General features: G+C 37.8%; 1 protein-coding gene across 1 annotated transcript; it reads left to right on the top strand.

The window, feature by feature from the left end:
* The first annotated feature begins 10,523 nt into the window (after window positions 1-10,523).
* Window positions 10,524-14,405, top strand: LOC110912614 (probable LRR receptor-like serine/threonine-protein kinase At4g37250). Its single transcript, XM_022157383.2, has 2 exons — window positions 10,524-12,420; window positions 13,518-14,405. The coding sequence occupies exons 1-2, from the start codon at window positions 10,737-10,739 to the stop codon at window positions 14,216-14,218; spliced, it is 2,385 nt and encodes a 794-aa protein (XP_022013075.1). The 5' UTR covers window positions 10,524-10,736; the 3' UTR covers window positions 14,219-14,405.
* The last annotated feature ends 300 nt before the right edge of the window (window positions 14,406-14,705 follow it).

Genomic DNA, 14,705 nt, shown 5'->3' with positions numbered 1-14,705 from the left:
CAACAGTGGTTGACTACATCAGTGGAATGAAGAATCAGTGTTTATACATCAGTGTTTAGAATGTAATCAGTGTTTGTATGGTCAGTTGTTATAGAACAGTAGATAGAGTTTGTTAGTTTGTTAGATGTCACTTTCATGGTGATGTCAGCTGAGATGCCTCGGTGGTTTGGTTTGCCTATAAATGGAGCAGTACTATGTACTGTTACATTTGATCGTTTTGGGTGAGTTCTTCTCCTCAATTCAATCCTTTCATCTTGTGCAACCAACCTTGGAGCATCAGGCTGAGGGGGAGTTTAGTTTTGTAAGCATGCTTTGTAATCTTTTGCTTTGATTTGTAATCTTCCGACTAGTGCAAATCATGTGTTTATCAAAACTACTTTCTTCATTGATAGTGTTTACAAAGTTGGTTTTCATTTCCGCTGCACTTAATCTTAATCTATATCCATTGATTTGTCATATTCATACCAACAAGCACAATCATGAGAGCCTCCGATCCTAACAGAGTATGAACATGATCGTATAGCATCAAGCTAGAGATCCGTAAAGGGTCACTCAGAGGTATAAATTTAACATGTTGACACCTTTAGTCCCTCCACATTCATACTTTCAATAATTGGCAAAATTAGTCCCTCCCGGCCAACATTAGGCACGATTGGGATTATGGACACGTGTCAGTACATTACTGGACACGAATTTGCGAGGAGTTACAGGAACATGTAGAATATTAGATATGTTAATTAATTTTTTGAGGAATGATTTTTTTATAAACCAATATGACGCATAAGGAGACCGTTACCAACACGAAGGAAGTCATTACCATGATATGCCCCAGAATGGTTTAGACTCGCCAATTTTGGTGTGACGTGATCGGTGGCTCTAGTGTTAGGATGCCACATGCTATATCCGGATGAGTTAAGTTGGGACTGTGCATCAAAAGAGTTGGTTGTGGAAATAAACTGATTACGGTGAGGACAGTCTGAAAGGAGATGTCCAATTCCACATTTGTTGCAGGACCCATAGATAGTGTTCTGTGTAGAGGCCCAAGAAAATTGGTTGTGACTACAAGTCCACGACCACAAGCTCTATTGTAGTTGTTGTTGCTACTGTCACACCCCAACCGATGGCGGAAACATCGGAGTGAGACGAAAACTAGATTGCAAGAGGCTTCATAACGCTTCATAAAAAGAAATAAAATTTCATTTCATTAATAACGGTTTAATACAAAGTTTGGAAATAAAATACAACATGTTTGAAAACAAGGTACGATACGGCAAGTATTAAAGTTTAAGTGCGTTTCTAGGCAATCCTACCAGATTCCTTTCATCATCAATCCTGCAACATGTATTAAAAGCATAGATCAATACAAAAGTATTGGCGAGCATACAAGTTTGAATAAAAGTATAAGTACGAAAGTTTGTTACAATCCAACATGGCCACTTGTATTCACGTCCTAACTAGCATACATAGAAAATCTAAACATAACGAATAGCATGGATACACAAATTAAAAATTGACATGCATAAAAAATCTAAAAACATCAAATGGCATGGAAATACAAGTTGAAGCTATCATGCATAAACCTCCTAAGTATAACGAGTAACGTGTTCGTTGGAATGCACAATTGTGTATGTTTGATTGTACAAGTGGATTTGTTAATTAATACATGTTACACCCAAAAGTGCATAAAACGTAAAAAAGGGTTGAGTATGCTCATAGTTTCACAACGCACTCCATGTCTCGTGGAGAGTTGAAGAGTTGAAGGATGGGACACCGAGGTAACCTTTCAGTTCTTGAAGAACACGAGTCTTGTTCTCGCATAAGTGAAGAATTAGAGCATTGGAAGTTATAAAAGTGTCAACATAAAATAATATATTCGTTTATATTTACTTTATAAACTTCATTAGAGTTTCGATACGTTTTTATTGGTGTTTCGGCTATAATATATATATATATATATATATATATATATATATATATATATATATATATATATATATATATATATATATATATATATATTCACGAAAATCGGACAGAGTTTCCTCTGTTTGTGGAGGATCCCGATAACACAAGTTGTCGCTTATATTTGTCAAAACGCAACAATAATCAACGCAATATCAAAATATATATAAAATTTCCATCGATGTGTCAAAACATAATTAATCAATAAGTGTATCGTATCGAACTCGGTTTTAAACTAGATAACATATACAAACAATATAAATAACTTAATAAAATTTACGTCGTTAAAAGTTTACCGAGCTCGCGTTGACTGAGTTTGACCTCAGCTGACCGGAGTTGACTGAGTAAGAACCGACATGCCTCGAATCTGTCCGTTGACCTGCTTTGACTGTGACTGACCAGTTGACCGGGTCTGACCTGAACTGACTGAACCGAGACTGAAACTGACCTGAACCGAACAACCTGACTTTGAATCATCTCGAACCAAACCAAACCGAAGCACCTTAAAGTTGACCCAAGTCGGACCGTGCCTCAAAACCCGTCCGGAAACAGATCTGCTGGAACATAATCACCACCGTTACATCATCAACACGCCATCACCGGCGTCGTTGTCGTTTCTGACGTACCACCACCGTGAAGTCGTCGGAAGGACACAGGCACCGCGGCCACCATCGCCGCTGCAGACGGCTTCATCATCGGCGTACGTCGTCAAGCCACAGCCGGTTACCCCTCTTCGCGTTCTTTCTTTCTGTCTCTTCGTCTCTTTTTCTTGTCAACATGCCACCACCAGACGGCGGTGGTGGTGGTCGGCGTTCGCCGATCAATCAACGAGGGGGAAGGGGTGTAGAAGATGAGGTTCCTGATCTTAGTATGTGTGTATTTGGTGAGATTGGGTGCAGAGAAATTGAAAGGGGATTTTAAGTGTTTGTTTTGAATAAAGGTTAGAGGATAAGAGAAAGTGGGGAAAAGCTTTCAGAAACAGCTGATAAAAATGGAGATTTAGGGTTTTGGTTTCTTATATAGCTAGGTTTTTCTCTAATGGGCTTAGGCTTGGGCCCAAGGCCCACAAGCCCAATCCCCGTGTTTTAAGTGGCCCAAACGAACTTACGAATCCGTTTTCAAAACCTGAATTCCATAAGAGTCATAAATTAGTGTTTTTAATATAAAAAGGCGTAAAATAGTGTTAGTTTTCAACGTTGGACACGTTCGTTGTCGGTTGCGTTAAAAGCGCGTAAAAATGCGTCGTTTGACGTTTTTCTTCCGTTTTTCGATCTGATTTTCTAAAAATAGAAAACGAACTTGAATTTTCTAAAAATATAAAAATACGAAAATACGAGGCGTTACAGCTACCACAGTAAGATCCTCACCCACCTCTACTATAGCCACCTTTTTTTGTTAGAGGTTCGGGAATTGTAAAAGGCATGCGGAGATGGAGTTTCAGCATTGTCATTTGGCATGAGTTAATATCCATATTGAGAAGCCATTTGTTGGAGATTCAAGAGCTACTAGGAGATTGAACAAGAGTGGTAGAGGAAACAAAGGCTACAACTTTGATAGGTTGTGGAAGTTTTGTAACAATGTAGTCGTAATCTGTGAGTAGATCAAATAGCTCATTGAATTCCAAAGGAGTTGCGTCACAACCCCCGACCCCACCCTGGGAGCAGGAGCTGTGAACCAGTCATGTGGTATCGGTGTTTATTAAATTTTGCAGCGGAACGAAAACATCAGGATCGTAGTTAGGAAATAATTTCAGAGTTTGTAAAATACCAAACTTTTTACATTAAACATATGGGCTATAAACCCATATTTCATTTATAATGTATTTATAGGGATAAACCCTAATTTGCTAAAAACATAAACTTCTTCTTTTATTATGGTAACTACAGCCACTTTATTTAAGCCTTCAGTGCTCCATAGCTGGCTTCTAATAGCTTCACATCAAGTTACCTGAAATGCGTTTTGAAAACATTTTATCAGCAAAAAATACTGGCGAGTTCATTCCATTTTAATAAAAATACATGGTTATAAATTTACAGTATTAAGGGTAATTACAATGTTTTTATCTAACAAAAACTCCAAAGTATTTGTCACTCGATGGATCTGTGACTATGGTCATATCACACATTGGCTAACCCATTGTCCAATTGTGAAGATTATCAAGTACTGTATACAAACCCCATAATACTGGCAGTAATTGTAGAATACAAAGACTTAATCCCTGTAAGTATAACTTGAAAAACATTTAAAGTTTGTAAAGCAATTTGATAAAAAGAGAGAATCACTCACTTTGTAAACTTAGGTAACGTTTGGTATGAAAGAATAGAAGACGGAATGGAATGGATCATTCTATTGGAATAAAGGAAACATGTTTGGTTGTCAAGTGATAATGGAATGGAGCATTTCACAAGGAATGTAAACCTTCTAAATATAATAATTTTCATTCCTTGGTAAGGTGGTGTTTTTTTTTTTCATTCCTTCAAGGAATGGAAAGATATATTATTATTATTATTATTGTTGTTGTTATTATTGTTGTTATTATTATTATCAATATTTTTATTATTATTTTCACCATTATTATTATTATTATTATTATTATTATTATTATTATTATTATTATTATTATTATTATTATTGGTTTTAATAACTCACTCACGGGCGACACCACTACTGCCATAGCTGCCGCCGTGACTACGGTCGCTGCCGTCACCCACTTCCGCCGCCACCACCACCCACCTCCACCCCAGCTGTCTCCCGCCACCACCCACCTCCACCCCAGTCGTCACCCAACTCCACCCCAGTCGCCACCACCTACCTCTGCCCCCGCCACCACCCACCGCTGCCACCTCCGACCATCGCTACCATTGCCACTTATCACCACCCACCACCACTGACTACCGTCACTCATCACCGATTTTATTCCTTCATCTATTCTTTTCTACCAAACAACACAAAGTAATGATTCATTTCATTCTCACATGGTAACCAAACAAGACATGGAATGGTAATGATCCATTCCATTACATCGTCCATTCCATTACCTTGTATATTTCATTCACCCGTCTATTCCATTACGCCATACCAAACAGACCCTTAGGTTTTTACTACAAGCTTCCTGATAATATTTTCTAGTGATTTCTTGAGTTTCTAATAAAAATATACAATGCACACGTGTTAGTATAATAACCCAAATTCAACTTTATCAATACATCACGAGATCAGAACCCCAACGTAGTTTACAAAGCATAGCCTTTATCAGGCAGCGCCTTGACATCCGTTGCTGGGTTCAAGATCGATCGGACAGGGTATCGAATCAGTGATCAGGGGTTAAAACACTTACAACGGGCAGAGCTTTGTGAATTTAGGGGTATATTAAATGAATAATGTTCGAGAGAAAGAAAGAAATGAACGAGTTGAAACTGCTGAACGAATGCTCTATTTATACGATTTTTCAGACCCTATCGCGGCCCGCGAAACCATAAGCTAATCCTGTTGCGGCCCGCGAGACCCTCTAGCTAGGGTTTAGGTTTGACTAGTCACCAGTGTAGGTGTGACACGTGGATGACACGTGTCCCAAGATGTGACCGGGGAGGTATAACCCTTTCGCGACCCGCGAAAGGTTTTCATTAGTCTGTCGCGGCCCGCGACAGACACATAATTATAATTATTTTTCATTTTTTCAAACTAAATAACGTTACACAAGTTTGGTTCTTCGATTACGGAGTGTTTTAGGACATTTCTGAAGGTTGTTATAAGTTGGATGAGCTAGAACATTTGTTTTAAGACCATTGTATTCATCACGCAAGCCATTTATCACTTGTAGGACCAGATCTTTGTCTTTTACTGGTTCATCGATGTTGGCAAGAGCAGATGCGATCTCTTGTGTACGACTGAGATAAGCAAGTGGTGTTTCGTTCCCTTTCATTTGCAGCTTAAGAAGTTGTGTATTAAGTGTATATTCCCTGGTGGCAGTATATGAAGCATAGGCTCGAGCAAAGGAGTACCATAGTTCTAAAGTAGTACATCCTTGAACATGGGTAAACGATTCTTTAGATACAGTTGATATATTGATCATAGGAACATGTGCATCATTTACGATCCAGAATTGATAGTTGGGATTGGTTGTGACCGTAGATGAGGAGTCAGATATTACGGTGACTGTAGGATCTAGGCAAGGAATAGAGCCATCAATGTAGCCAAATAAATTCTTTGTGATCGGAAATGGTTCAACCATGGTCTCCTAGTAGCCATAATATGTTGGAGAAAGAGTAAAGACATATTTGTTTGAATTGTGAGATGCCCTTTTAGTTGAGGTAAAAGTTGTATTTATTGTCCTTGTTTAAGAATCTGGTTAAGAACTGTGAATGTCGCCGGTTAAGGAGAGTGTCACCAAAAGTGTTTCTAGCGAATGTCACCAGGAAACTTTGAACAACAGTCAAAGACGCTAACTTGCGTTAGCTGAGAGTGTCGCTAATGCAAATCTTTGTGAGAGTTGTGAGTGCTGGTGGCATGTCGGTGGCTTGGCTCCGATACAAAGTAAAACACCGTTAAGTGTGTGATTGTTATTTGTATTTGAGATTATGTAAATAAGAGATTGCAAGGAGAGGAGTATTATAGACCATAAATTTACACAATACCACCACTAATATTTACATAATCAACCTCTAACTATCCATAATTATTTTGTTGTCTAATACATCCACATGTAATGTGTCCAAAGGGCGTTGATGATATTTGAGGCGGGACATTTCTTATAAACTCAACATCTCTCATGTTCACGTCGGCATGCAACTTACCTAGAGTCTTACCCTAAAACTTCCAACTCTTCCTACTTGGGCACAACATAACTAAACCATTTAAAACATTTTGTATTAAACCATTTTACAACTAAACTTTGGCATACTTGACTTGATCTAAGACATTTCACAAGAATGCAATAAACCAAAATCACACACATATCAATTATCATCTAAGAATGTGTTAAAATCCAAGTGACATAAAAGTATATGGCACAAGACAAACTAAACCAAAAGACCATGGCCCCCAGGGTGCTTCCAAAGTTGTACTACACAATCTGTAAGAAGATAATTATATCAACCAAGGCTGAGGCTGGTACCCAACAATCCCAAAACCATTAATTGATATGCATGCATACACCAACTATATATTTAAGCCGTACAGATTAATTACCATCTCTATCCCCACCCTTTCAACCATTTATATCCATAGGGGTCATTTTTGTCATTTCCTCTTTCTACCTTAACAAAACTTCCAAACCCTTAGCTTTCTCCACTTCATTTTCATGAAAAAGTAATTTGTCTTCTTCACATGTTAACTTAACGCCCACTTTTTCATGGATAAGTTGAGATTGTCCCAGCAGGATTTTATCCTTACAAGCTTACTGTATTTGGTAAAAATATTCTTTTTTAAAATTTCATAAGTTTTGCATTTTTCTAACGGATAACACACACCCTCTTTCTTGAGTTGTGAATTTACGAAGTTGTATGAACTTAATACATAATTTATGGTTTGAGTTTAGCATCAGCGGCTTCAGTTTAAGCCTACAAATATATTTAGCTAAACAAGTCGGTGTTGAGTGACCTTGGACGCGTCGATACATTTAATTTAGTAAATTTTTAAGCTAGGTGGTTATGTTACGTTGAATTTAAATGATAAACAAGAAATTAGCCTCAGGTATGTAATTTGATATTTTGATCGTAATTATTTCACATTCATTTATATATGAGTGCAAATTTGTAATGTTAGTAGTAATATGCCAGAAAAGATTTTTAAAAGTTTCGGGTTAAATATGTCATGTCATGTATGTTTTCGTTTAACATGATTTTCAAGTTCATGTCATATTCGGATTCGTGAACATGACCTGTGTTCCCCTTTTGTGTGATGTTTGGCAACATCTGAATGGTTAAATGTTGAACCAGTAAGAGTTTTGAACCATTAAGTGTTGAACTAGTAAGAGGCATGAGCGTAGCATAGTGGGGGCGGGAGGGGGCAGCCGACCTCTCGAACTTTTCGCTCAGTAGTGGAGAGTTTGTAGTTTTCGTATAGAAATTTTTGGTATATACGTTTCGACCCCCCATTTTATAGAAATTTTTTGGTATATACGTTTTCTACCCCCGGTCGGAAATCTCAAGCTTCGCCACTGGTTTGGTTTAAAAAAGTGTGAGGCGCTCCGAAGCGTTTTGGTTCCAAAAACTTTAGCGAAGCTTCAAGCGTGAAGCGAGAGCTTCACGTATACGAAGCGCTCAAAATAAAAAATAAAAATAAAAAATATTTGTACATATCAATATGATATATTCTATTTATTAATCAATAATAAACACAAAAACATGATTAAAAAAACACACTTAACACATAAAAAAACATAATTAAAACATAAATTAAAGTCGATTATTGGAGAAAGTATGAAGTATCGATGGAGAAGAGGGAGGGAGTGGCTGAAGATGTTTACTAACGTTCTTTTTTTAGGGTAAAGAAGTAGTGGGCATCAATTAAAGCCTATTAGAGACTGTTGGGCCTAAATTAAAAACATAAATCTGACCTGATTAGTCTGTAACGTCAAACCAATGGCGCTTCGGGCTTATAGCGCGCTTCAAAACGCTTCACGTGATTTGTCGCCTCAAAGCAAAAAAAGCGACAACCCTAGCGCTTCATCGCCTCATGCTTTAAGCTCACTTTTTTAAACCAAGGCCACTGATAAGAGGTCTGAACCATTAAGAACCAGTATAATACTTAACCATTGAGAGGCAAATGTTTGACAATTTCAGATTAGAGGCCTTAACCATTCAGACTTAGTATAATGCTTAAACATTCAGAAGCAAATGTCTAAACCATTCAGACATTTGTTCACGAAACAAACAGTCTGAACCATTAAGTGTTGAATCAGTAAGAGAACTAAACCATTAAGAGCTTTATCAAAAGCTAAAAAAACAACCCATAAGTCATTATTAGACTACACGGTAGAGGGGTCGTCCCCCTACCGTCTTCCTCCGACGCCCCATCCTCACACCCATCCTACGTAGATCTTACGTGGCGGATCATTCTCCAAGAGAGGACCATTACTATACCGCATAGCCTTAGTAAACAATATTATTTAATATGTGTGTGTATTTAATACGGATGATAGATAGATCGAAATTACATCATGATTTAAAAAGTCAAATGTGTGACAAGGGTCCTGACTACTGAAATACATCTGATGCTATCTTTAGTAGTGTCACTTAGTGAAGATGCTATTTTTCCCTTTTTCACTATTAATTAATTGCTTGTCGAGGATAAATTTAGCATAACTTTTGCCGTTTTTCGTCTTTTTTCTTAAATATCGAATATAAGTAAAAAAGAATCACAGCTTTAATTACTTAATAACTCATACATTAAAATTATTTGTGTTTTGTATGTTCAAACTTAGGTGATTATCAAAGGGGATGGCTATATGTTGGTAACAGTTCACTGGTAACATCCGTCTGTAAAGTTTTGTGACGATGAATAAAAGTACTTTGCCGTTCAAAAAATTAAAAAAATAAAATAAATAACTCATACATTTAAATCCTATTTGTCACCTTTTTAAGAAATAAAATCTTTTTTTTTTTCTGCTAACCCGCCATTAAACTTAATTTTAAATAACATCTAGATGTGCATATAGAGGGCCGGGTTCGTATAACCTAACTCTAACTGAGACATTTAGTTAATCATGTAAAAAACTTGAACACTATTTGGACATTTTTCTAACTGAGACTTTAGATCATGTTTCTAACTAGTTTCCTGTCTTTGACCCTTTAAAGTTCGCTTGTTTATCTCATGTTGTACTTTAGTTGATCCAATTGTTTAGCAGGATATTGGTGATGGTTGTAAGTTTACCGATAACGGGATAAAAAGTTTAAAAGAAATTGGTCTTGCTTCGACATGTTTGGATTAATCGTATTGGGATGTTACAAATGGGTTAACCAGATTAACCCGTATCTAATCCAGCCAGTATGATTTGTTTAAGGGACTAGTTGTATTATCTTTTTACCAGAACTCAAGAACCCGTTTGGCATTAACATGTTAAAACTCCAAAATATTTGCTTTTGTAATCTACTAAAATATTTTTCAAGTGACATACGTCTTGAAATTAACCAAAAAACATTCTGCTTACAGTTGTTTATGCTCTATGTTAAAAAAACAGAGCAATGTCTTGCTACTTTTTGTTTTTTTTAACCATACAAACAGAGCAATGATAGGAGATCCAGGGAAACCTGGGTTCGATCCTTAAGCCAAACGAGTTTTACTGGTAATTTCACCGTCGTGCCTATGAGCGGGTGGATTACCGGGTTTTCCCCAGAATTGGTGGTGGACTCAGGTTACTCTTGAAGTACTCCGTTTAGTTCAGTAGTTGTCCCAAAAATGCTCAGGATTGATTCTATTAAACCGTTAAAAAAATATAATAAATAAACAACATAAATTTGTTGATAAACTGGTACCAACACCAGTCTCAAGGTTCATTGATTGCATCTCGATGATAAATAATCTTTGTTTATTATCTCAAAAGGTCTGAACAGATAGCATATTGGTTTGTGGATTTGTAGTTTAATTTGGTCTTGAGGTGAGCTGTTGCCTCTTGTCTCATTATTTTATTTCAACTCCCCCCCACATGGCTTCTGCTTGTCATAAATCTCACTTAATATTCTACCACCCCTCTCCCTCTCCCTCTCTCTCTCTCTCTCTCCCTCTCTAAAAACGAAACAACACACATCATGCATTCTCACTCTCAAACACCATGAATGTTCATGTTCATGTTCATGTTAACATTAACAAGTAACAACATGAATGGTAACACCCATTTACTCCTTTCTTTTCTAGTCGTGGTCATTGTTAACACATGTTTCGGGCTAACAACAGATGGTATTCTGTTGCTAGCCTTCAAATACTCTGTTCTAAATGATCCGTTACGGGTGTTAGACACCTGGAATTACTCCGATCAGTCACCGTGTTCATGGAACGGTGTCGTTTGCACCAGTAACCGCCGTGTAACAGAACTCTCACTCCCTAATTCAAAACTCGTGGCTTCCATTCCCGCCAACATAGGGTTGATTAAACACCTTAGCAAACTCGATTTATCGAATAATTCGATCAATGGGTCTATCCCGTTGTCGTTATACAATGCTACAAAGTTGAAGTTTCTTGATGTCTCAAATAATCTAATTTCCGGTGAGCTTCCGGAGCTGGTTAAAAAGTTGAAAAGTATTCAGTTTTTCAACGTTTCCGGTAACTTGTTAACCGGAAAGGTGCCGGAAAACCTTGGTAGCTTAACAAACTTGACCGTTGTTTCTATGAAGAATAATTATTTTCATGGGAATCTTCCGGATGGGTTTAATTCGGTTAAATTTCTAGATCTGTCTGCCAACTTTATAACCGGATCATTACCTAAAGATTTTGGAAGTGGTGCTCTTATATATTTTAACGTTTCTCATAACAACATTTCCGGTGAGATTCCGCCGGAATTTACCAACAAAATCCCTACAAACGCAACCATTGATTTGTCTTACAATAATCTCACCGGACCGATACCGGAATCCAGTGTTTTCTTCACCCAAGACGAGAATTCTTTCGCCGGAAACTCAGAACTTTGTGGGAAGCCGTTGGATAGCCTGTGTTTAATCCCCTCATCTGCTACAGTACCACCCAACGTGTCCTCACCGGCGACATCTCCTCCGGCGATAGCCGCTATTCCAAAATCCGCTGAGTCAACTCGTTCAGGCAATTCGTCGAACACCTCGAGTGCTTCTTCAAAAACCGGTTTCAAAACCAGCACACTGGTCGGGATAGTTGTTGGAGACATCGCGGGGGTTGCAATTTTGGCTTTGATTTTCATCTACATATTGAAAAAACGCAGAAGAGTTGCGTCAGACAACAAACATAAGCATGAAAACGAAGGAAATGAGGAACCCAAAGAGTACGACTGGGCATCGTCGTCGGAAGACCATGAACGCAAATGCTTACGTTCGTGGCCATGTTTAACAAGAGTAAAAGATAAGGAAGATACGGATGAGTCATCAATCGAAAGCATAGGTTCGGAAAACGAGGAAACCATAGTGACACAAGACAGCAAGTACGAGAATTCAATGAGGAAAGAACCCGAAAAGAAAGGCGAGTTGGTGACAGTAGACGGTAGCGGGAAGGAGCTAGAGCTAGAGCCGCTGCTAAAAGCATCGGCTTATATACTCGGGGCTACGGGCTCGAGTATAATATATAAGGCAGTGCTGGAGGACGGGACGGCGTTGGCGGTTAGACGGATTGGGGAAAGCGGGTTGGAGCGGTTTAGGGATTTTGAAAACCAGGTTCGGGTTATTGCTAAGCTTGTACACCCGAACCTGGTTCGGATCCGCGGGTTTTATTGGGGTGTTGATGAGAAGCTTGTTATTTACGACTATGTTCCTCATGGAAGCCTTGCCAATGCACGTTATCGTAAGTTTTCCTCTATTTCTTTGGAGTTTTAGATTAATGAAAAATAAGATGACTATTGTACTAAGTAAAAAAAAAAAAAAACTTTGTTAGTATACCAACTATAATTCTATTAATAATTTTAATAACAAATTACTGCATTATGCAACAATTTTTTAGACATAAATATTACTTAATCTTGTATTTGCGTTTATCTACACACTACTAGTTCATGGGGTTGGGGGTAGGTTCTAATAGGCAAAACCGGGAGTTATAAGTTTATGCGGTGTTGTTCTCCTTGAGGTTAAGGGTTTAATCCTGCCGAAAAGTAATTTTGTGTAATTTAAACTGTTAAAACATATTTTTCCTAACAAATTACTATAGTTAGTAAAAAGTGTGTGTATATGTATATACACTAACCTTTAAACTTTTTAAAAAGTGTGCAAGTTAGCATTTCTAGGTGCACAATAGCATGAATGCTTTTAATGATTTTTTTTTTCTGCAAAAGAGGAAAGCTGAAGGTTGGATCCAATGGTAGATTTTTTAATTTAATTTGATAATTCCATTACTAAAAGCATCTTGGACATGATTTAATTAATAGTTCCGAGCGGGTTTTAGCTCACCGCACTGTCCTGTCTTCGGGTGAATGATCAAGGGCTTCGGCCCTAGGTGAGGGTTTTCTCTGATTCAGAGGCGACTGTATCCCGATGTGGTGAATTTCGTCAGCAGCCTATTTGAAGGATCGTTAGCCGTTAAAAAAAGTTATTGAATTACCAAATATAGTAGTTAGATCAACAAACATATGCCTATTCACATGCGCAGTGTAGCTATACCTATTCACATGCGCAGTGTAGCTATACGATGTTGTTGCTGGCTAAGGTGAGCTGACGGTGGAGTGGTTAACTTTTGTTGTATTAATAATAATGCACCAAGTGGTACCCACAAGTCAACTCTTACGTATCAATTACGGAATTACCTCTTGCCCATGGTGTATAATGTCTCAAAATTGCACTCCATGGACCATGGTGTCCACTCTAATTGAATATGGCACATCTCTCCCCACGTCTAGTTGTTTTATTTACTTTTAATCATTTGACACTTTCCTTTTGTACATTATGCAGGAAAAGTTGGATCTTCACCGTGTCCTTTACCTTGGGAGATGAGGCTCAAGATAGCCAAAGGGACGGCTCGCGGGCTAATGTACATACATGACAAAAAACAAGTACATGGGAACCTCAAGCCGAGTAACATCCTATTAGGCTCTGATATGGAACCTAAGATAGGAGATTTTGGGCTTGAAAGATTAGTGGTGGGCGAATACAGTTGTAAAGTTGGAGGTTCATCTAGAAATTTCGGTAGTAAGAGGTCAACTGCATCCCGTGATAGTTTCCAGGATGTAACACTCGGGTCAAACCCTAGCCCGAGTCCTAGTGCAATGGGGTGCATATCGCCATATTACGCCCCAGAATCCCTTAGAAGCATAAAGCCCAATGCAAAGTGGGATGTGTTTTCATACGGTGTGGTGTTGCTAGAACTTTTGACGGGAAAGGTGATCGTCTCAGACGAGTTTGGGCCCGCTAGCATGACGTGGAGTTCCACATTGACGGATGAAGAGAAAAACAAGGTGTTGCGAATGGCTGAAGTGTCAATTCGCGGTGACATGGAAGGGAAAGAAGAGGCCTTATTTGCAATCTTGAAATTAGGTTATAATTGTATATCTTCGGTTCCTCAAAAAAGACCACACATGAAAGAGGTCCTTCACACACTCGACAAGTTCCCTTGTGCTTCTTCTTCTTCTTCGTGGTCACATATAAATTATTAGGTGGAAATTAATAATTGGATTTTTCATGTGAGACGTGTATTTATGAAGAAAATGAAAGGTAGGTGATCATGTATGTTTCTTTTAAGATAGTATTGATTGCAATTTGTTTAGAAGTAGGGTTCTTATGTCTCTGATTTGTTATTTTTTTAACATTATATCTCACCTAGTTTTCTCATTTGGCGACTAATATTTCTTTTTCTCAACAATATTCACCTAAGTTTTATTTATTTATGAGAGTGGTATAATAAGAGGAGTCAATACATATACAATATAATATAAATGCACACACATGAGCAGAAGCAATAAAAAAAAATCGGTTTTTAAGTAAAAATATAAGAAACCGGATAATGTATTTATACATAGTGGTCTAACAATGTCTAACAAATAGAGTGACATAAGTGATTGTATACAGTGAGATTAATGATTGTTTAGTAGAACTTTTTTTTTTGAACGGTCATTAAAAAACCTAGTAAGACGCTAGAAATCA

This window comes from Helianthus annuus, chromosome 15 (genome assembly GCF_002127325.2).
Source record: "Helianthus annuus cultivar XRQ/B chromosome 15, HanXRQr2.0-SUNRISE, whole genome shotgun sequence".
In the NCBI taxonomy this organism is placed as follows: domain Eukaryota; kingdom Viridiplantae; phylum Streptophyta; class Magnoliopsida; order Asterales; family Asteraceae; genus Helianthus; species Helianthus annuus.
The sequence above is the reverse complement of the archived record's forward strand: the minus strand, read 5'-3'. Positions and strand labels throughout refer to the sequence as shown.

Bases quoted from the DNA above. Each gene is read 5' to 3' on its own strand.
- LOC110912614 (XM_022157383.2), top strand. From the start codon at position 10,737: ATGTTCATGTTCATGTTCATGTTAACATTAACAAGTAACAACATGAAT. The intron at 12,421-13,517 runs GTAAGTTTTCCT...TACATTATGCAG, and splicing joins CCTTGCCAATGCACGTTATC to GAAAAGTTGGATCTTCACCG.